General features: G+C 46.6%; 1 protein-coding gene across 3 annotated transcripts; it reads left to right on the top strand.

Annotated features, from left to right (window-relative positions):
• The first annotated feature begins 1,951 nt into the window (after positions 1-1,951).
• On the top strand, positions 1,952-20,601 carry LOC123397255 (eukaryotic translation initiation factor 3 subunit B-like). 3 transcript variants are annotated; one of them, XM_045091877.1, is made up of 15 exons: positions 1,952-2,054; positions 5,127-5,273; positions 7,440-7,527; positions 7,606-7,844; positions 17,070-17,460; positions 17,532-17,668; positions 17,862-17,939; positions 18,049-18,165; positions 18,285-18,413; positions 18,481-18,564; positions 18,637-18,761; positions 18,851-19,049; positions 19,131-19,651; positions 19,947-20,082; positions 20,172-20,601. In XM_045091877.1, exons 2-15 carry the CDS (start codon positions 5,136-5,138, stop codon positions 20,367-20,369), a joined length of 2,580 nt encoding a protein of 859 aa, XP_044947812.1. In that variant the 5' UTR covers positions 1,952-2,054; positions 5,127-5,135; the 3' UTR covers positions 20,370-20,601. The 3 variants fall into 3 exon arrangements, with proteins under 3 accessions (XP_044947812.1, XP_044947814.1, XP_044947813.1); XM_045091879.1 differs by having other exon boundaries at positions 20,156-20,601; XM_045091878.1 differs by having other exon boundaries at positions 1,952-2,075.
• The last annotated feature ends 1,585 nt before the right edge of the window (positions 20,602-22,186 follow it).

Here is a 22,186-nt window from a genome sequence, read left to right as displayed (position 1 = left end):
CGCGGGATGCAAACCGTTTGCCGGCCTTTAGTCTCGGGTTGAGCCACCAACCGGGACTAAAGAGGTATACCAACGGTTGCCACCACTACGGCAGGCCACGTGTTAGGCAGTTAGTCCCAGGTTGAGCCACCAACCGGGACTAAAGGGGGATACGAACGGTTGCCACCACCACTGCCCACCGCGTAGCTCTTTAGTCCCGGTTTGGGACACGAACCGGGACTAAAGGCTCCTTACGGGCCGGGACTAAAGCCTCGAGGGAGGCATTGAGAATTGGGGCGATGTGGCCGGGACTATGCATTGAGAATTGGGGCGATGTGGCCGGGCCTTTAGTCCCGGCCCAGAGGCAGGCCGGGACTAAAGGGTCCCGGCCAAAGGCCCGTTTTCCACTAGTGTTTCCTACTAATATGACCACTAGTGTTTATATTAAAATAATTCTACAATTAAAAGAAAGCATGCAATTTGAAAAAATATATATGCAAAATTGGAAAAGTTCATGAATTTTAAAAAGAAAATGAAAAAGGAAGGAAGAGTGAAAAGAACAAAAATATGCAAAGCGGTTTTATTTTTTAACGAAAAAAAAGTAAAGCTGCCTGATCGGGAACATGGTTTGCACCGTTTTGCGCTTTTTCTTTGCGTTTTAACGAAACAAAAAACTAAGGCGAGGGGCCAGCCCAGCAAGGAGCAGGCTGTGTGTCATTTGCCAAAATATCAGCAATCCCGGTCATATCATCAATCTTGTTTGACAAATGGACACATCATCAATTCCTGTTTGACAAATGATGTCAGTGTTTAAAATGATAAAGATTTTATCGTACTCTACGAGTTCAGGGTTTAAAATAAAAAAATATTCATACTCCAATCACCCTGCCACCGAGCAAGCGAGTACTAGCTAGTGTGGTGTTCATGTCAAAATAAAAGTAGTGGTGTTGGTACACATCACACGCTTTTCTCCGCCATGAAAAGCTGCTAGCTAGCCTCACTCACTCCAGTGACCCTCCAATCCAATAATAAACCGTGGCAGCTGAGCTTGACTGGAGTAGAGTACTTGTACTAGTACTTACTAGTTCTACTATACTGTACGTACTACGTAGTACCAATTTACTACTGTACGTACCCAACGTAACCCAGCTCCCAGCGTAGCTGTAGCAGAGCGTGTATTGATTCCCTTCCTTGGCCGGTAGCGCATTCCTCTTCTTCCTCCCACACCCCATCCACAAGCCAAGAAGGTATAGCTTAGCTCATCCGCCTCCCAGCGAATTCGACCGGATCCTCCATGGCCGGCTCGCCGCAAACGACCGGATCCGGGACGAGAGAAGGCCGTCGCGGCCGCTGCAGGTACGTCTTCTTGGCTATCTATCTATCTAGCTAGCTACCACGGGTAATTAAGCCTTGCTTAATCTGTTTTCCTTCGTCTCGGCAGATCCATGTAGCCAGCCAGCCAGCCGAGCTGAGCCTCCATGGGTTAGCAGTAGCGCGTGCTCTTGATCCATGCCACGCCCACGATGCGCGACTTCCTTTCCGGTTCCTCGTCAAAGCCAGATATACATACATCGACCCGCCCCCTCTGCAGCAAATCGGGCACTGCTAGTACTAAAATTCCTGCACCCTGACTTTGTTTGGGACGAACCCACTGCTTCGAGTTTGAGGGCAGGATTGTTTGGTCCGTGTGCAAGATACTGTCAAGCGCTGCTACTTGCAAGATAGCCGTCTCTTTCCCTAACATTGTACCTCCATTTTGTTTCTCTGTTTAGGGTCCCTAGCTATCTATTCTATACCAATTGCTACTAAAACTAAAAACCATGACAAGTATTTTGAAACCTATGCTGTAGTATAAAGTTGTAACTGAAGCTGCGTCAATTAGTTCGAATCCAAGGGAGTATTACTTTTGCTCACACAGTTCTTGGTTTGGTTTGCTGAAGTAGGGATGGACGCTGCACCATGTCGGTCTCCTCATCTGCACATCGAGCTCGGTGCGGGCAGGAAGACGCGGTCTGCTGGATGTCGATACACCGGCAGAAGCTGCTCAGGATTAACTAAATGGAGCTAAAAAGAAGGTCATCTCTCTATATCACAAGGCCAGTGTTTATTTCCCCTAAAAAATTGTCAGTGTTCATCTCACGCTAACTAGTAGCGTCTGGTGACATTTATAATTCTACCACATACAGTATTATTTTTACGTTTGTCTACCCATTTGTCGCCACGGTACTGCAGTTAACATGCTGTAGATCAGGTGCACATACTTTGTAATTGAGGATCAGCTTGTGATTTCCTTTTTAGGGAAAGCCAATTCATGGCTGCTTTATTACCCCAAATCAAAGTTATATCGTTTGGTAATGCATTGAGAATAAAACTAGACCGGCCTCCCTGGCGCATGGCCTCCGCCTCCGCCTCCGCTGATATCACATCAGCCACTTGTGTCATTTGCGTCATTGCTGCCGCGATGAATCCTTCGTTGGATTGTTTGCTAACATGTGTTGTGTTGTGCTGAATGGTTTAAAAAACTGGACCGGTAATTGAACCGGTGAATCCATTGGTTTAGGTTTTTATCGGTCGGGTCACCGGTTCAGGTTTTCATCGGTCAGACCGTCGGTCCACCGGCTCATTTGCTGTTTTTTTAAGCCATAAAAAATATGTAAAAATAGTTCAAATATGATAAGTTTATATCCTTCGACAACTAAATTGTGCTAAATTGATTGGGTGAGTTGGTTGTTAGGCCTAATTGATAATATTGCCTTGTTTCATGGCGGCGAAGGATTGATCCCCAGCAGCCGCAATTATTTTTTTCCTTTTTCCCAACTATGCAGCACATGCTAGCAGTTCAACCGGATTCGATTTTTCTTTGGTTGAAAAAAATCCGGCTGGTTTGACCGGTTTTATCCGGTTCGTTTGCACATAGGTCTTATTAGCTTATAAAACCGGCGAGCCTATAAGTTTTGGTTTTTTCCTATCCGACCGATATCGATCCGGTTTGCGAGCTATCCTGGTGATGGACTGGGGATATTATAATTCTTCTAGCCATCCAAACATAAGTTGATTCGTGTTATTTAATAGGAAAACGTTTTAAATAAACCGGTTTATTTTTCCTCTCCGTAAGCCGTCTCGGCACGTGTCCCGTTGGACCAACGGTCCGCTCGTCCCGCACCTTATCTTCTCTGAACGCTCGATCTCCTTTCTCTCCCACTACCCCCTCCTCTGTGAGTTTCACCGGCGCTGCAATAAGATGTGCCGGCCGCCGCGCTGCTACGAGGCTACCATCGAGCTGCCGTAGATGCTACAATGGAGCGTCGCCGCTGTTGCCATGGATCGTTGGGGGGTCGCTGGTGTTGCTATGGTCAGTGGCGTAGCCAGGATTTTGGATATGGTCGCTGATTTCCATGAGAAATCGACCGGCTGATCCATAGCAGCGGCATATTCAGTAAGTACAATATTAAGGATCAACTTTTACACGGTGCAGTTTACACAGCTGCTCGATCCAACCAATCTGCCGAGTGACCGCATCGATCTGTTTCCTCAGGGCGGTTTCCCCCAGCCAACAGAATCGGATGAAGCGCACGGCCTAGTTCTCGTTCCCGCCGCCGCCACTCCGACCGGGCCTCCGCGGCGGCGCTGCCCATACGGCCGGAGTCTCCGCCGCCCCGCCCCTACAGGCCTTGCGCAGGTCCTTTCTCCTGCCCCGCCCCCCGTCGCGCGAACCTCCATCCGCCCCGCCCCGCCCCGCCCTCGTGCGAACCTCTATCCGCCCCGGAGAGTATTCCTCTCGCGCCGGCCGTCGCTTCCCGGAGAGGTAACCACTTCCCCGCCCTCTTCCCTCCTCCCTCCTGCTCCAGGAGCTGCGCCGCGGCACCAGGATGTCTGGTCCAGTTGTATTGCAGATGCACCAGACCGATCATGTACATGCAATGCTGCAATCGGTTACTCTGTTTGGAAGCGTGATCTGCTTTTAGTGTGAGTAGAACAAGTATGGATTGCAGATTGTGACCGTGCTGCACCTACCTGCTCGTTCATGTTTACGTGTGATGGGAGTTGGCATGCAAACTGTTTGTGGAAATGCCTCTACGAATAGAAATGTCCGTATATGATTCAGAAGTCCTATGCTATGCTACTGCTAGTCTCAAATTGCTAACATGCTTGTATGGATAGCTGATGCTTGTTTTGTGTGAGCAAGATAGGTTAGCTATATATGTTGATGGAGGCCATCGTTATGTGAACCATATGTGTTTTGTATGGTCCATGCCTTTTGCAGTAATATATTCTGGGATCACTCTATTTATATGTATGCAACCTTTGCCGAGTGCGCCGGGTGCCGCGAAACACCCGGCAAAGGTTATGCTTCGCCGAGTTTATAGTTGAATTGCTTATATGTTAGCTATGAATTGTACATATTGTCATAATTTTACTTTCCGAAATGGCCCTTGATTTGCCTACCAATGTACAAGTTGCTGCTTTACGGTCAATTAGCATATAAACATTCTTTAAGCCCCTAGGGGCATTACAGATAATACATGCCAAATCTACAGTTTCACACTTGTCTCAACTCTGAACCAAACAACTTGCAGCTTTTTCACAGTACTCAGCTCGCAAAAACTTTTTTCACAGCTCATAGCAGCCTTTTCAGAATCTCTTAGTACAGATGCAGGCTTTGGAGCCCAAATTTAGAATAAAATACATAGCTAATTTGCTTTCCAAATGCAAGTTCTTTTTATGTCGATCAAGTAATTTACAAACTGATGCGTTCAAATTGTTGCATGCTGAAATGTATCTCTATGGATTTATTCCAAGTCACAAGACACATTTCTTCATACGATCGTAATATTAAGGTCATTTTTAGATCGTATGAATTTCATAGGACTTCTATTAAAACCCAATCTGTTTAATATAGATCTGCAAGATTTAGCTGATGTGAGGAGGAACGTATAATTTTTATTTTTGTGACAACTTTGACATACACAGAATGTTTCAAATTTTTAAGTTTTGCCTGTGATGCAACTAAACACCTTCTACTCATGATTTTCAAGTAAAATGTTATACATGTCATTTATGATTTTTGGCCTCTCAGTTTCATGTCATGAATGCATCATTTAAATGATGGAACCAAGAACAAAGATTTACAGTTTTTTAAGATGCAGGTTCATAATATGCCTCCCAACATCAAATATGGTCTTGGTAGTTCTCGTCTTGCTAAACCATGGCTGTGTGTATGTGGCCGGGCAAATTGGCCAACTAGGCACCTGATATTCATGCTCCCGAAAGACCGATGTGACTGTGGGAGAAAGGTAATAACTATAGTCTTTTAATATGAACTTGTATATTACTTATCAAAATTATTTTTCTGTTAGTATGGTTATTACAAAAGTTGTAGTCCAATATTTATAGGAAATAGAGGTACATGTGGTACATGATTTATTGCAACCACAAATTGTTTTGTAATTCGGAAAATAGCAACGTGGTTTTTGTACCAAATCGTTCTAAAACAGAATCTCTGAAAAGCTCGATTGGCTCCTCAACTATATGTCGACAATCTCTCTCCCACCTTCATCTCTCTTCATTCTCCAGGATGCTCTCTCGCCTGCTACTTTCCTCCTCCTTCGTTCTAGTCCGTCCTTGGTTTGGCTGCATCCTCTTCTTTTCTCCACACCCAACATTTCAAGCAACCCAATCTACATTTCAAATGTCTCTCTCTCTCTCTCTCTCTCTCTCTCTCTTTCTCTCTCTCTCTGCCTTCTCGAGAGCCTCCTCCACCGAATATGCACACACCATTGTCTCCATCCTCGAGGTCGGAGCTCCTCTGTTGCTCTGGTAGGTTACATCTGCAATGCCACAGTTGCTCACATTCTTCGCAGGCGCTCTCTCGGTTGTCCTGGTCTCACCTGGCCCAGTGAGATGCCTTCTTTTCACCGATTCAATTTTGGTTTGCTAGTTTTTGCGTGGTGTCGTGTACACCAGTGGAGCTATGTGAGGGCAAAAGCAGGCCGTGGCCCGCCCAACCCCCAAGGAATTTTTTATACTACCACATATGCCCAATCCGAAACTGCATCACTAGCATACAACGCTGGGTCGCTCGTGTCCTCGCATGCAACACCGAATTTCCTTCGCTTCCAGCATTACTCTGTCAGGTAGGCTACTAGCTAGCTAGCTAACCCTGAACCAAGTGAATCCCACATGCAGCTCGTGGACTGTATTATCTGGTGAACATAAAATATTATTACGCTAGCAACCAGCACTGCACAAGCACATGTCACCAACTAATGCCTGTTAAATTAGTATAGTTCAGAATTATTATTTTTGTGTTCTCCTCTAGGATAGCCCGCCCAGTTTTTTCTTCCTAGCTCCTCCGCCGAATATCTATCAACCCCATCTTGTCACATTCCAGGTTAGAGTCCTTGGTTCCCAGTCCCTTTGTCAAGCAATCTCAACCTGCCTCCCAGAGCTGACATAAGGCCAGTAATCCTAGCATCAAGTTTCTCCTTGATGAAGAAGCCGACAATTTGCACATGTTTTGTCCTATCATGTGGAACTGGGTTATTGGCAATGCTTATAGCTGATTGATTGTCACAACACACTCTCAAGGGTCCCTTCCTCAGAAGTTTCAACTCACTCAGGAGGTTCTTCACCCAGAGCATCTCGCTCAACCCTGATGATAAAGCTCTATACTCAGTTTCTGCTATTGACCTAGACACAACTGTTTGCTTCTTGCCTCTCCATGACACCAAATTTTCTCCCACAAACACACAATAGCCTAACGTTGATCTTCAGGCTACACCCACACACGCGCCTGCGCACAGCCGCCTCTCCTTGCCGGATCCCACCGGACAGCGTCAAGCCCTGCCGTTGCCGTTGCCTCCCCGTCAGGCCCCACCGTTGCTAGCGTTTGATACCATGTAGAATCGGGGAGGAGCTCTCAGTGCACAGACATTGGCCAGACCCTCTTTTCTAAATCAGCCACATGGGCCGGGCCTTAGTGGCAGAAGTTTAGATGAGCCAGGCCCAATACTAGTTCAACAATGGGTTTTTCTTGTAACTTTGTTCATGATTCTCGTTTTCAAATGATCTGAACCTAGTTTTTTTCATGAGCCTTTCTCCCATTGTGATGCACGGTTCTTCATGTTAATGCTTGTAGTTGTAGATAGTTTACTCTTTCATTTTTCCTGTGCATTCCATTATAGGACATCCCACTTCCTTTCATTGTTCTCTGCCCCGTTGTCAAGGTCATCACCTTTAGCTTGTGCACGACAGAGTTACTAGCTTGGTGCAGTCCACAAATGTGGAACAATACGATTTTTTCTCAGTTTTGCTTAGCTGCAACATAACCTGTTAATTCAATGTTCCCCTATAATTGTTATTTTGTCTTCTCACTGCATACCATTAGTTTACTGTAGACTTAGAATCTCTTTTAGTGTGTCCAATATATTTATTTAACAGTGTCCCTTCCCTTTTATTAGTTCACTGGTGACTTCAGAATCTCCTTTGACGACATAAAGGTGAATGGGCATTACCTGCTTGGCAAAGTCCACAGACAAGGAAAAAAACGTAAGTTGGCATACTAGTAAATTCAAAATAATGATAATTGTATTCCATATGCTGATATACTAACTTTTTCTTACGCAGCTCGTTGTGTAGCGTATGCTTACGTGCATGGACTTCAATTTAAGGAGCGTTTAGAAGCTGTTATAATGAAACACGATCCTAGTCTTCTCATGGATTTGGAACCTAAGAAACTAAATGCCATGTTCACTGTGAGATGCCCGGGCATGCCCGAAAAGAGTCGCTTCATCAAAGGTGTCCGTGACATTCGCATGGTGCATATGGCGTTGATACTGAAGGAAGACGGCCTTATTGGTCCTGAGGTAATGCCATTAATCAAACCCTATTTATTGTAATGTGAGAAAACTTCACCGGTTAAATGAGCTCTCTATATATTAACTCATTCATGAAATAAAAACATTTATTGTTCATGTTCTAAAAGAAGATTGTAAGCTAAACTTTGCAGCACTAATGAGAACAATACCAAAGATTGTAGTCCCAAACAAGTTGGGGTAGGCTAGAGCTGAAACCCATAAGATCTTGCAACCAATTCATGGTTCTGGCACATGGATAGCTACCTTCCATGCACCTCTATCCATGGCTAGTTCTTTGGTGATATTTCAGTCCTTTAGATCTCTCTTTACGGACTTTTCCCATGTCAAGTTTGGTCTACCTGACCTCCCTTCACATTATCAGCACACTTTAGCTGTCCGCTATGCACCGGAGCTTCTGAAGACTGCGCTGAATATGTGCAAACCATCTTAGACGATGTGGACAAGCTTCTCTTCAATCGGTGCCACCCCAACTCCATTTCGTATATCATCATTTCGGATCCGATCATCCCTTGTGTGGCCACACATCCATCTCAACATGCGCATCTCCGCTACACCTAACTATTGAACATCTTGCCTTTTAGTCGGCCAACACCCAGCGCCATACAATATTGCGGGCGGAATCGCCGTCCTATAGAACTCGCCTTCTAGCTTGAACCCTAATATGTGCCAGATGTGTGGCACGAAGCAACTCCGTCCTAACGTTTTTTGATGGCAAGCCTTGTTTTTAAGGCGTCCCTGAAGCGTCGCCTAGGCGTCAGAGCGCTCCCCCTTCGCTTTAGAAAATCGACCGCTTTGGGCGCCTAGGCGCCTAAAGCGTCCGCCTAGTCGTCGCATAGGCGTCAAAGCGCCCCCCTCCCTAAAGCGTTAAGGCGTCACCTTAAAAACCATGATGGCAAGTTTAGTTACCCGAGGATGGCAATTTTAGTTGTGAAGCATGACAACTTTTTGTTTGGATAGCAAGTTTCAGTATTTTTTTGTGGTTTTTTTGGATGGCAATTTTAGTTGTAAAAACGTCAGGGCGGTGTTACTTTGTGCCACACGTGTGGCACTTATCATTTGGGTTTAGCTTTTGTGGCACTCTCTTGTCATAGAGAATGCCACAAGCTTGGTACCACTTCAACCATCCGGCTTTGATTCGATGACTCACATCGTCATCGATATCACCATCCTTTTGCAGCATTTACCCCAAAATATCGAAAGGTGTCCTTCTGAGGTACCACCTGCCCATCAAAGCTAACCTCCTCCTTGTGCCTAGTAGTACTAAACCCGCACTTCATATACTTGGTTTTAGTTCTACCAAGTCTAAAACCTTTCGCTTCCAAGGTTTGTCTCTAGAACTCTTAACTTCTATAGTTCTATTAACTCTTGTCTGACTATCATCGACTAGCACCACATCATCCGCAAAGAGCATTCACCATGGGATATCTCATTGTATATCCCTTGTGACCTCATCCATACAATAACAACAAAGCCTTCAGTCTCAAACAAGTTGGGATATGCTTAAGGGCAGCCCGGTGCACCTAGCTTCGGCTTGCGTAGAGTGCGGGGAAGGGTTTGATCACTTTGGGTCTATAGTACGCAGCCTTTCCCTGCATTTTTGCAAGAGGCTGTTTGTGACCTCATCCATCACCAAAGCAAAAAGATAAGGGCTCAAAGCTGATCCTTGGTGTATTCCTATTTTAGTCAGGAAGTCTTAGTGTCGCCATCACTTGTTCTAACACTTGTCACATTATTGTATACCTCCTTGATGAGGGTAATGTACTTTGTTGGGGCTTTGTGTTCCTCCAAGGTCTAGTACATGACATTATGCGGTATCTTATCGTAGGTCTTCTCCAAGTCAATGAACACCATATGCATATCCTTCTTTTGCTCCTTTTATCTCTTCCTAAGCTGTCGTACCAAGAAAATGGCTTCCATGTTCAACCTCGGAGTCATGAAACCAAATTGATTTTTGGTCACACTTGTCATTCTTCTTAAGTGGTTCTCAATGACTCTCCTATAGCTTCATTGTATGTCTCATCGTCTTAATTCCATGGTAATTAGTAAAACTTTAAACACCCCGCCCCTTGTTCTTGAAGATTGGTACTAATATACTCCGCTTCCATTCTTCTGGCACCTTGTTTGCCCGAAAAATGAGGTTGAAAAGCTTAGTCAGCCATAGTATTGCTATGCCTTTGAGGCCTCCACACCTCAATGGGGATACAATCAGGGCCCATCGCCTTGCCTCCTTTCATCCTTTTTAGAGCCCCTTGACCTCAGACTACTAGATTCACCGCACAAAACACATGTTGGTATCATCAAAGAGTCGTCCAACTCAATAGTAGAGCTTTCATTCTCTCCGTTAAACAACTTGTCAAAGTACTCCCGCCACCTATGCTTTATCTCCTCCTTCACCAGGAGCAGGAGCAGGAGTTGTTCTGCTCCATCCTTGATGCATTTGACTTGGTCGACATCCCTCATCTTCCTCTCTCGGATCTTGGCCATCTTATATCCTTTTTGCGTTACTTCGTGTCTAAGCATTGATAGAGGTCCTCATACACCCTATTCCTTTCTTCATTCACAACTCACTTTGCGGCCTTCTTAGCCACCTTGTACTTCTCTACGTTGTCCGCACTCCCATCCAAGTATAGGCGCTTGAAACAATCTTTCTTATTCTTAGCCTTCTGGACATCATCGTTCTACCACCAGGTATCTTTATCTTCGCTTCTACTTTCTTTGGACACTCCAAACTACTCTCAAGCCACCTTACGAATGCAAGACGCCATCTTCATCCACATATTGTCTACATCACCTCCTATCTCTCAAGGGCCCTCCTTAATGACCCTCTCCTTGAAAGCCTGAGCACCCTCCCCCTTGAGCTTCCACCACTTCGTTCTAGCGACTTTGGCGTGCTTATCCCGTTGGACACGAATCCAAAAGCGGAAGTCAGCCACCACAAGCTTATGCTGAGGAAAAAAACTCTCCAGGTATCACCTTACAATCTAGGTAAGCACGACGGACTTCTCTTATAGAGAGGATGAAACCAATCTGTCTAAAAGTCACTAGATGCAATTCTCTCTTCTTAAAAAGGGTGTTAGCCACGATCATGTCATAGGCTAGAGCAAAGCATAAGACTGTTAGGAAAGCAACTTGTATTACCATGAGGCCATAGGCCGGTATATATATACATGTACAGGTGGTGGACTATATGCAGGAAACCCCTTATACATTGGGATAATTACAGAAGGATACATGACTTGTATTATAACTCTAACACCCCCCCTCAAACTCATGGTGGATGAACAACACTGAGTTTGGAGAGATAAAAGCCATGTTGTGCTCTAGTCTGGGCCTTCGTCAGGAAATCCGCCAACTGTAACTCGGAAGGCACATACTGAAGAGCAACAACCTGATCCTGCACAGCAGCGCGCACATAGAAAGCATCAACACCAATATGCTTGGTGAGCTCATGCTTCACAGGATCACGCGCAATGCTAATAGCACCTGTACTGTCAGATAAGAGCAGAGTCGGTGTAGTGACAGAAACACCGAAATCCTGAAGTAACCACCGTAACCAAGTCACCTCTGCCGTCAAAAGAGCCATCGCTCGCAACTCAGCCTCTGCACTCGAACGGGAAACTGCAATCTGTTTCTTCGTCTTCCAGGCAATGAGAGAACCACCAAGAAAAACACAGTAAGCAGAAAGTGAACGGCGATCTGAAGGATCACTAGCCCACGTAGCATCCGAATAGGCCTGAAGCTGTAAAGAACTGGAGCGAGGAAAGAATAAACGATGAGAGATTGTGCCCCGAAGATATCGGAGAACACGGAGGAGATGACTATAGTGAACCGATGTGGGAGTAGAGACAAACTGACTCAGAATATGAACCGGATAAGAAATATCCGGACGAGTGACAGCTAGATAAACAAGACTGCCAACAAGATGACGATAGCGCGTCGGGTCAGGCAGGGGATCACCATCAGTAGCAGAAAGGTGAACATTGAGCTCCATAGGAGTCTCAACAATGCGCTCATCAGTAAGAGCAGCACGAGCAAGAAGATCCTGGATATACTTTTCCTGGGATATAAAAAAGCCATCAGAGGTAGAAGAGACTTCAATCCCAAGAAAGTAGCGAAGAGGTCCAAGATCAGACATAAGGAACTGCTCACTAAGACGAGCCTTGACAAAGGCAATATACTCAGGGTCATCCCCAGTGATGACCATGTCATCAACATAAAGAAGAAGAGTCCGACCACGAGGAGAAAGGTGAATAAATAATGCTGGATCATGAACACTTGGTGAAAAACCAGCGGCAGTCACCACAGAGGCAAACCGCTCAAACCAGGCTCGGGGGGCTTGCTTAAGGCCATAGAGAGAGCGACGAAGACGGCATACCATGCCATCAGGAACAGAATACCCAGGTGGAGGCTGCATGTACACCTCCTCACGCAGCTCACCATTAAGAAAAGCATTCTTAACATCAAGCTGAGAGATAGACCAGTGGCGTGTAGAGGCCACGGCAAGAAGTGTACGAACAGTGGTCATATGAGCCACAGGAGCAAAAGTCTCGTCATAATCACGACCATGCTCCTGCTGAAAGCCACGAGCCACAAGACGAGCTTTGTGACGCTCGAGAGAACCATCGGAGCGAGTCTTTACCTTGTAGACCCACTTACAAGTGATGGGACGGACTCCAGGAGGAAGGGAGACAAGATCCCACGTACCTGTGCGTTCAAGAGCAGCAATCTCCTCAGCCATCGCAAACTGCCATTCAGGATGAACAACAGCCTGATGATAAGTAGTTGGCTCAAGAACAGCAGCTCCAGCGGTGGAAAAGCCTAAGCGATCAACAGGCGGACGAGGACGAGAACGCAAGCCATAAGTAGGCTGAGACGAGGATGACGGCACATCCAGAGAAGCATCCACAGAACGTGAACGACGAGTGTAACACTGAGGAAAAGATGGAACAATGGAAGGAGGAATCGCTAAAGTAGAATCGGAGAGTGGCGACGAAGAAGTCACCGGAGAGGAAGGTGTAGAATCCGGTGACATGCTAGACGAGGAGACCGTGGAAGATGGTGGCGACAAATCGACTGGAGGTGGAGAAGCAGAGGGAGCAGAATGAGTAGGCAAAGGCTCAACGAGTGTGATAGGCGTGTCAGGAAAAGTGAGAAAAGAGATATCCTCTACGGAAAAAGTCGAGGAAGATGAGCGTGGGTAGAAGGGACGAGACTCATCAAAAGTCACATCCCGAGAGATACGGATCCGACGACCGATAGGATCCCAACAACGATAGCCCTTATGCTCATCACTATAGCCTAAGAAGACACACTCAACAGACTGAGCGGTCAGTTTGGTGCGTTCGCGGGGGGCAAGAAGAACATAGCAAACACAACCAAACAAGCGAAGCGTCGAATAATCGGGAGACCGATGAAAAAGACACTCGAAAGGAACACCACCCTGTAGAGCAGCGGAAGGCTGGAAATTGATGAGATAGGTGGAGGTGGAGACGGCCTCAGCCCAAAAATGCGGCGGGAGAGAGGCAGCAATCATCAATGCATGAGCCGTCTCAAGAAGATGACGATGCTTGCGCTCAGCCACGCCATTCTGAGCATGAGCACCAGGACAAGAGAATTGAGAGAGAGTCCCTTGCTCAGCAAGAACACCACGCAGCATCTTAGAGATATACTCGCCAGCGGAGTCAGCACGAAACACACGAATGGGAGAAGAGAACTGAGTATGAACCATGGCAGCAAAACGCTTATAAATGGACAACACCTCACTACGAGAAGTCATGAAATAAAGCCATGTGTAACGAGAGAAGTCATCTATGAAAATAATATAGTATTTATGACCCCCTTTCGAATCGAAGGGAGCCGGACCCCATACATCGGAATGGACTAAATCAAAAGGACGCTTAGACACTGACTCACTATGTGGATATGGTAACTGAATCTGCTTGCCAAGACGACAACCCTGACACTCTAAGGAGGCATCTCCTGAGACAGACCCCAGAAGACCTCGACGAACTAACGACAACAAACGGGAACCACACAGATGACCAAGTCGATGATGCCATTGCTGGAAAGAACCAGTAGCCGAGGCGACCAAAGCGGAAGAACTGGCGAGAGAATGGGCAGAGGAAGGAACATGAAGCCAGTCCACCTCCCAAAGACCCTCAGAATCACGGCGGCGAGGGCCAGCCCCAACCAGAGTGTGCGTGCAACGGTCCTGGACAGAACAAGCGTCAAGATCAAGGATGACACGACAACCAGAATCAGCAAGTTGAGCAGCGGAAAACAAATTCATGGTAAGTCGAGGAACATGAGCAACATCAGGAACAGAATAAGAAGGAGTGGTAAGAGTGCCTCTACTAACGACAGGAAGGGGAGTACCATCAGCGGTGAGGACATGAACAGGAGAATCAAGCGAACGAAGAGAGGACAGAGTGGAAGAATTAGAAGTCATATGAAAGGAAGCTCCAGAGTCCAGAACCCATGGGGATGTACCTGACTGTGTAGAAGGTGGTTGCTCAGTGCGGGAAGCCTCAGTCACAGAACCAGCAGTACCCGTTGAGGAAGAACCGGAAGCAGCGAGCAGACGCTTAAGTCTCAGAATATCCTGCTCAGTCAAAGCGATGGCTGAAGCTGTCGAGGTAGATGACGAAGTCGCTGGAGATGGTGACCGCGCCTTGCGCAAGTGTTTCTTCTTCGTGTAACAGTGCGGCTCAATATGACCATCATTGTTGCAGTAGTTACAATGTGGACGGGGGCGACCTGAGCCGCCAGAAGGAGTGGGCAAGAGCGGCGGATCACTCGAGCGAGAAGGGGTCGGTGCAGCAGGTGGCGTAGAAAAAGTCCGAGCAGCGAGCACCGAGGGAACCTCCAGCAAACCAGCACCACGGAGGCGAGTCTCCTCAGCACGAATCTCAGAAAGCGCCTCCATGAGAGAAATACGGCCACGAGCAAACAACTGAGCACGCCGGGGCTCAAACTCCTTACGGAGCCGAGACAGGAACTCGTAGACCCGATGAAACTCCAAGTCGGCCTGGACGGCCTGGCAACAGGCGCAAGTACGACAACCAGCACTGCGAAGAGAATCAAGCCGGCGCCAGATAGCAGAGCTTTGTGCATAGAAGGCATCAACAGTAGAGTCACCCTGCTGAAGAGCATGCTCCTGACGGACCACAGAGAGGTATAAGGCATCACCAGAGGGCTCATAGCGCTGACGAAGGCGGGTCCACATCTCAAATACAGTAGGAAGGCCCAGAAACTCAGAAGCAAACTGAGGTAGAACACTAGCAGTGAGAACAGCGGCAGCACGAGCATCATCATCAAGCCACTGGGTGTAAGCAGACAGAGCACCATGATACAACTGAAGAGCCTCCTCATAAGCCAAGACCTTCTCATCATAAGCACTCACAGCGGCCTCATCAGCAAGCGTAGTCGCATCCTTTGCGGCCTGAGAAACATCCGCAGGAAGAGCCGGTGGGGTCGGCGGAGTGGGAGCCACGGGAGGAACCGGACATGGCGGACAACAGACCTCGCCGGAAAGAAAACCCCATAGGCGGATGCCACGCATGTGAATGCGCATGAAGCCAATGAACTCGGTGTAGTTAGTGCCATCAAAGATCACCGGACACCGAGGAACAGCAACATAGCCAGTAGACATTATTTTTTTTTTTGGAAAAGGAAACAGTCAACGGGAGGAAACCGCGTCGACAGCAGGAGGCCCGACTCGGCCTGGGGGCCCCGTCGGTAGGGGAGACCGCGGCGAATAGATCAGGTCAGGCCAGGGTCGCGGTCCTGGCGACGCGAGACAGAGAGAGGACGGGCGGCGACGACGGAGGCGGCCGGGCGACGCAGGGCGACGCGGCGCGGCGCGGCGCGCGGCGGAGCGAGGGAAAGCGGCGGGGCGGTCCGGGCGACGCGCGGCCGAGCGAGGGAGGGCGGCGGCGACTGCAGCAGTCCGGGTGGTGCGGGGCGATGCGCGGCAGAGCGAGGGAGGGTGGCGGCGACTGAAGCGGCCGGGCGGTTTGGTGACGCGGGGAGGAGCGGATCTGGCAGGCGCGTGGGCGGCCCTGCAGATCGATCCTGCTGGCGCGCGTCGGGAGAGGGGAGAGACGCGGCGGCGGGAGCACCTCCACGTGCGGGACGAGGCTGGTACCAGCGGGGGGAAAACTAGATCGGAAAAGGCACGAGTTGCGCGTGCAAAAAAGACCTAGGCTCTAATACCATGTTAGGAAAGCAACTTGTATTACCATGAGGCCATAGGCCGGTATATATATACATGTACAGGTGGTGGACTATATGCAGGAAACCCCTTATACATTGGGATAATTACAGAAGGATACATGACTTGTATTATAACTCTAACAAAGACATCTTCTCCTTGATTCTTGATGCAATAGCCAAAGCCCCCATGCACCCCTTCAAAACCTGTGTTAGATGTACCCATGTGGACATTGAGGTCTCCTCCTATGAAGAGCTTCTCGCCAATGGGTACACTCCTAACCATGTCCTCCAGGCCTTTCCAGAACCCCCCTTGGTGGCCTTTCCAGAACCCCCCTTGGTGTTCTCATTGTGGCTTACTTGCAGGGATATGCGCTGATTACATTGAGAACTAAGTCCCCAACTACTAGCTTGATCAGAATAACCTAGTCCCCATGCCTCTTGAGGCCGATATCACCGTGTACCATTTCTGTTTGTAGTTGTCCCCGTGTACCACAACTTGAAGCCGATATCCTCCACCTCCTTTGCCTTCTGTCCTCTCCATTTGGTTTCTTGGACACAAAGGATATCAACACCTCTCCGCAACACTGTATCAACTAGTTCCTGTAGCTTACTTGTTAGGGACCCTATGTTCCAGCTACCTAAGCGGGTCCTCTTAGGCTCGGCTAGCTTCCTTATCCTTTGCACTTGTCGAGCTAAACACGAAGATCCTTTCTATTTTTTCACTACATGTGGGCGTTGATGTAGCGCGCCACTAAGGATGCGACGACCCGGTCCTTGCTCACTTGCCACCATATTCAGCTCAAGATACGGCGCGCCACCAAGGGGGTGATGGTCCGGCCCTTGCAACAGTAATGGCAAATAATCTCCTAGGTTGTAGAATAGTAAAAAAGTTTATCAAGTTATTTCTGAGTAGAAAATGGATAGTTTCTTGTACATTCAGTATATATTGTATTATCCATTAGGTAGCAGTAATTTATAGTCATTGTTTTATTTCTGCAGCCTAACGTTGTTCATCGCGTCGATGATATCATTGTCATTCCGAGAGATGATTTTAGAAGTATTTCAATAGCCATTGCAGATGGTGCTACTCTTGTCACTACGTTCTATAGTGGGAAGAAGTTACGTGGTTTGAAATATGGCCAAATTTATAAATCATATCGAGCACCAAAGTACCGTGGCAATAAGAGGAAAAGGACAATAGGGCATGCTGTATGTTTGATAGGTGCAGCGCGGAAGAACAAAGAGGAATACTTCGATTTTGTAAATTCTTATAAGTTTTTCTGTCGCCGTCGTAATTCTCGTGGCATAATTGTAAAATCTGGCTTCGGGAGGTTACGCGCTTCCGATCTAAAAACTAATGTAATCCGCCTTTGTCGCGGTATTACCCCTGGTAAGTCATCTCAATGATTTTATACATGTTGCAAAGAGATCTTTGTGTTGGAATCTTATTTATTTCTGCAGGAGAAAATGAATGGCGATTGCAACCGCAGAATGAAACTGTCCTTAATGCTCACAATAAAAATCTGATGCGGACTTTGAAGCGTCAGATTGCAAACCAGCTTGATATTGATGACCAGCTTGATATTGATGGTGGCATGGTAACTTTGTTGCTTTTCTGACTTGTTATTGGAAATTCAAAAAATAATTACTTGATTATGATAAGTTGACACTGTTTTGTTTTTGGGTTACTTAACTCACTCCATAACTATTATGCTCTCTTAATTACCGAGTTCCATTAAGTTTTTCATCTGTGTGTTAGATAATTGAAAGATAATTGTCTGATAACTATAGGAATTTGAGGACTTTGACAACCACCTGAATGTATCTCATGGTTGGAAGCCTGCTGAAATCAAGCCACACATGCCAGGAGTAAGTTGTTTCATCTTTTCTGTACTACACAGCAGTCTGTAATATCATTTTCGAGATAACCAGATTGTTTGTTTAACTTGCATTTGAATGCATCCTGAAAATTCTGCAGAAAAGGCTATCTGTTGAGAAGGTCAGATGTCAGTTTCTGGTAAATGCTGGTCCTTGTGGGGAAGTTTATACGAATGATGCCGAGAAGACAACATCTGACCCTGTGTACCAAATGCAGGTACATGTTTTTTTTTACTTAATGCTCACAGTGCGATTGCAATAAGTTCATAGCGTAAGATTTATACAGGTAGAACTTATGCGATGTGCTTATCCGTTCAACCATTTTCCCCTTGCCAGTACCGCACATGTGATTTAATTCAATGGTCACCTCTTGGAACACACTTGGTGACGGTGGATAGGCAGGGCGCACTTATGTGGGGCGGTGATGATAAGTTTGCGTGTCTCATGAGCTTCGGAGATCAGCAGGTACTGGATTGTCCTTACACTGATTCTACAATCTTTAATGTGGTTCTAGCTGAGTGGCATGTGACAGGTGAAATTGGTCGATTTCTCTCCTGGCGAGAGATACTTGGTCACATACAGCAGCTATGAGCCTAGTCCCATGTATCACACGAATGTAAGAGACTGTCATGGATTTGTTTCTCTATCCATATCCTGTCCTATCTGACTTCTGTTCTTATACTTGTAGATGGTTGTTCTCCATATCTTTGATGTAAGGAGCGGTAAAATGATGCTGGACTTTAAGGGAACAGCCGATGAATTCACCAGGAGTTCAAGTGTTGGTGTTTATGGTATTTCATGGCCTATCTTCAGGTGAAAACAGTATATGTTCTTTAATAAATGTACAACATTTTATCAAGTCGTCATGTTCAGATTCTTAATCTAATTTTATGGCTTGGAAGGTGGGGTGGTGGAAGAGATGATAAATATTTTGCTAAGCTTGGGAAGAATGTTATATCTGTGTATGAAACTGAGACATTCTCACTTCTTGATAAGGAGCCCTTGAAGATAGACAACGTGGCAGATTTCAGTTGGTCGCCCACCGAGCCTATCTTATCCTGTTTTGTGCCTGAATTGGGTGGTGGGAAGCAGCCTGCCAGGGTAAGTAGAAGATTTGGTCGTTAGCCTCTTTATAAGATGTGTAATTAGTTCAAGGCTAAAATATGTGCTTTGTGTTGAAAGGTGAGCCTTGTGCGAATTCCTGGCAAACTGGTGATGCGGCAGAAAATTCTTTCCAATGCTAGCAATTGCAAGATGCACTGGCAGCACAATGGAGAATATCTTGCTGTCCAGGTAGAAAGGTACGCGATAACAAAGGACCAGACTTCCACTGGGTTTGAGCTGTTCAGAATCAGGGAGAGAGGCATCCCAATCGAGTTCTTTGAATTGGACAACAAAAATGACAAGATAATTGCCTTTGCATGGGAGCCTAAAGGTCACCGCTTTGCTGTTATTCATGGTGATGGAGATATAAGTTTCTACACTGTGCGTACAACCAACAACCTTAGCTGTGTGTGCAAGCTCACCACACTCAATGGCAGGCAGGCTAATGCATTGTTCTGGTCTCCTGCCGGACGCTTCATTGTTCTTGCTGGTCTGAAGGATCGTAATGGCCAGATGGAGTTCTACAATCTTGATGATCTTGAGACCATGGCAGTGGCTGAGCATAAGGCGACTGATGTCATGTGGGATCCTACCGGAAGGTGAGCTAGTAACTGAATAAAGAGTGTTTTTTTGACCTTACTTTTCGAAGTTGGCAATATCTACTGCACAAGTTATGAATTATGAAACATGAACTTTATGAATTTTAATGCTCAGCTGGAACATATGGATATGGATATTCTTGCCTTTCAGACGCTCACCCTCAATTAGTACTAGTGAAATCCTTGGGTTAATTTTTTTTTGTATGCAGCTAAACTATTGGTTATATATGTACATTTGGATTGAATCCCTCGTAATTTAGTTCACTGAAGTGGTTTTGAACCTTGGCTTGTTCAGGTTTCTGGCAACTGTAGTTACCTCGGTGCATGAGATGGGCAATGGTAACTCAGCCAGTGAGATGGGAACTGGTTTTCAGGTTTGGTCCTTCGATGGCAAGCAAATTTGCAAGGTTTCAAAGGATCAGTTATATCAGGTACAGCCTTCATCATTCATTGCTTTTTGAACCCATGTTTCATTGTACATATATGCTTTTATTATTAATTCAGAAAACAAACACTGCAGTTCGGTTGGCGCCCAAGGCCATCATCATCACTACTCAGTCCTAGGAAGGACATCTCGATAGAGCGAACCGAGGCTGAAGATGTACGGACCGAAGGTGAACAATCATCTGAGCCAGCAAGAGGTGATGGGATTGGTTGTTGCCGTCGACGAAGAAAGAAGCATATCAAGCTAAGCCGGTGGTTAAAATGGCTGTGGTGAACACAACAGGAGGAGGCAATTTTGCTGTGTAGGAACCTTGACGAGGGTTTTAAATGAAAATGTACAGGTGGGGTCAACTATTCAACGGGCTTGTGAATGGGGCTGTGAGTTTTGCTGTGAACACAACTGGCTTGTGAATTTTGCTGTGAACACAACTGGCTTGTGAAGTTGTGATACTTCGTGCCCCCTAAATGAAAATGTACAGGTGGGGTCAACGGTCGAATTTTGTGAATGGGGCTGTGAGTTTTGGCACACTAGCACGAGATTTGGTCCATGTATCCAAGGGAGACAACCTAACATGCATGAAAAAGACTCCACTTTCTTGTATCTCGAGCTCGAAGCTATGGGGCTTTAATTGATCCTGAAATCCGTGCGATCGGCTCCACGATCCCCTTCTCCGTCGGCCAGGTGCCACCTGGTCGGGAGCGGTTCCACCGCTAGGCGTGGGTGGGACCCACCTGTAAGTCGCACGATCTCTGTAATGGGCGGTGATTTTGAAATCCGAGCCCCCCAAATCGCTCGTGAGCGTTTTGCTCTCCCATTTCTCCCGCCTTCTTCCCCGTCCTTTGCTAGTTTATCTCCAGCGACAACGGCGAATCTGAGGGGAGTCGCGACGGACTTCTCGAATCGACGGCTGTTGGGTGCTTCTCCGTCGGGATTCGTTGCTCCTCGTCGTCATTGCAGGTACCACCTTGCTCCCTCCTCCTGTATCAATGGATTCGATAAATGCGACGTCGGAGGCGGTGGGGCTACGAGTTGCGTGACTGTGGGGGTATGGTGCGTTGGTCGGAGGAGATGGGTGACGTGGCGGCGGCGTTCCGGAGGCTGCACCGCTGTTGGGTTGGAGGGAGGGGGGTGGGGTGGCAGACAGGCAATGCCTCTCTCTATCTCTTGAAAGGGAGGGGATGTCGTTGTTGTTGTTCGCCACATGATTTGGTGGGCTGTGAGGAAAGGATTCGGCCGGGATTCTCCTCTCCTCTAATGCTCGAGTGCGCATCTAGCTTCCCGTCCCATATGGTTGATATTTCTCCGGTGATCTGTTCATGATTCGATGCTTTGTTGCTAGATGTGTGCATTGTTGTGCCCAATGTTGCATGACTGAGTTGGAACTTGGTTTTTAGAATTATTTTGTTAGTTGCACAAATTTGGTCTCAGTTGGTTGTCTTACTATATTAGTTGGTTGTCTGTATGTTGTGCAGTTGCACTAGTTGAGAGAGAGAGAGGAGTTTATGGTTTTCTGTCTATATATGCCAATTTTGTGTGCAAGGTTGCTTTCCTGGTTGTTATAGTTGATTGTGCATATACTGTCCAGTTGCACAAGTTGAGTTTCCTGTTCAGTTGGCGTGATTGCATGGAATTGTTTTGTCCTTATTTGTTACATGTGTGTAATGTTTGTATGCAGTGCTTATGGATGGTTATGACTGTAGTTGCATAAAAATTATATTCAGTTGGCTGCATTAATATACTAGGTGGTTGTCCATATGTTGCTCAGCTTGGACTAGTTCCCTTGTTTTGTTATATGTTGTTCAGTTGCACAAGTTGCCTGCCCAGTTGGCTGCATCAGTATAAGTAGTTGGTTGTCCATGTGTTATACAGTTCCATACTAGGTGTCCTGCTTATGTGTAGAGGTTTGCAGATCAAAGCAATTGGTGGTGTAGATGGTTGCATTGATACCTTTTTATGTAGTCTCCTTGCGTATCTTCTAACTTCTTTGTTTTTTTCCTTCTATTTTTTGCAGGCTTAAAATGGTTATAATACGAGGAGATGCGGATGGCAGAGAAGCAGATGCATTTTTTTCATTTTTGTGTCTCTTTGAG

Source organism: Hordeum vulgare, chromosome 5H (assembly GCF_904849725.1).
Source record: "Hordeum vulgare subsp. vulgare chromosome 5H, MorexV3_pseudomolecules_assembly, whole genome shotgun sequence".
In the NCBI taxonomy this organism is placed as follows: domain Eukaryota; kingdom Viridiplantae; phylum Streptophyta; class Magnoliopsida; order Poales; family Poaceae; genus Hordeum; species Hordeum vulgare.
This window is presented reverse-complemented; position numbering and strand designations above follow the sequence as displayed.

Bases quoted from the DNA above. Each gene is read 5' to 3' on its own strand.
- LOC123397255 (XM_045091877.1), top strand. From the start codon at position 5,136: ATGCCTCCCAACATCAAATATGGTCTTGGTAGTTCTCGTCTTGCTAAA. The intron at 18,166-18,284 runs GTACATGTTTTT...TCCCCTTGCCAG, and splicing joins ACCCTGTGTACCAAATGCAG to TACCGCACATGTGATTTAAT. The intron at 18,565-18,636 runs GTAAGAGACTGT...TTATACTTGTAG, and splicing joins GTCCCATGTATCACACGAAT to ATGGTTGTTCTCCATATCTT.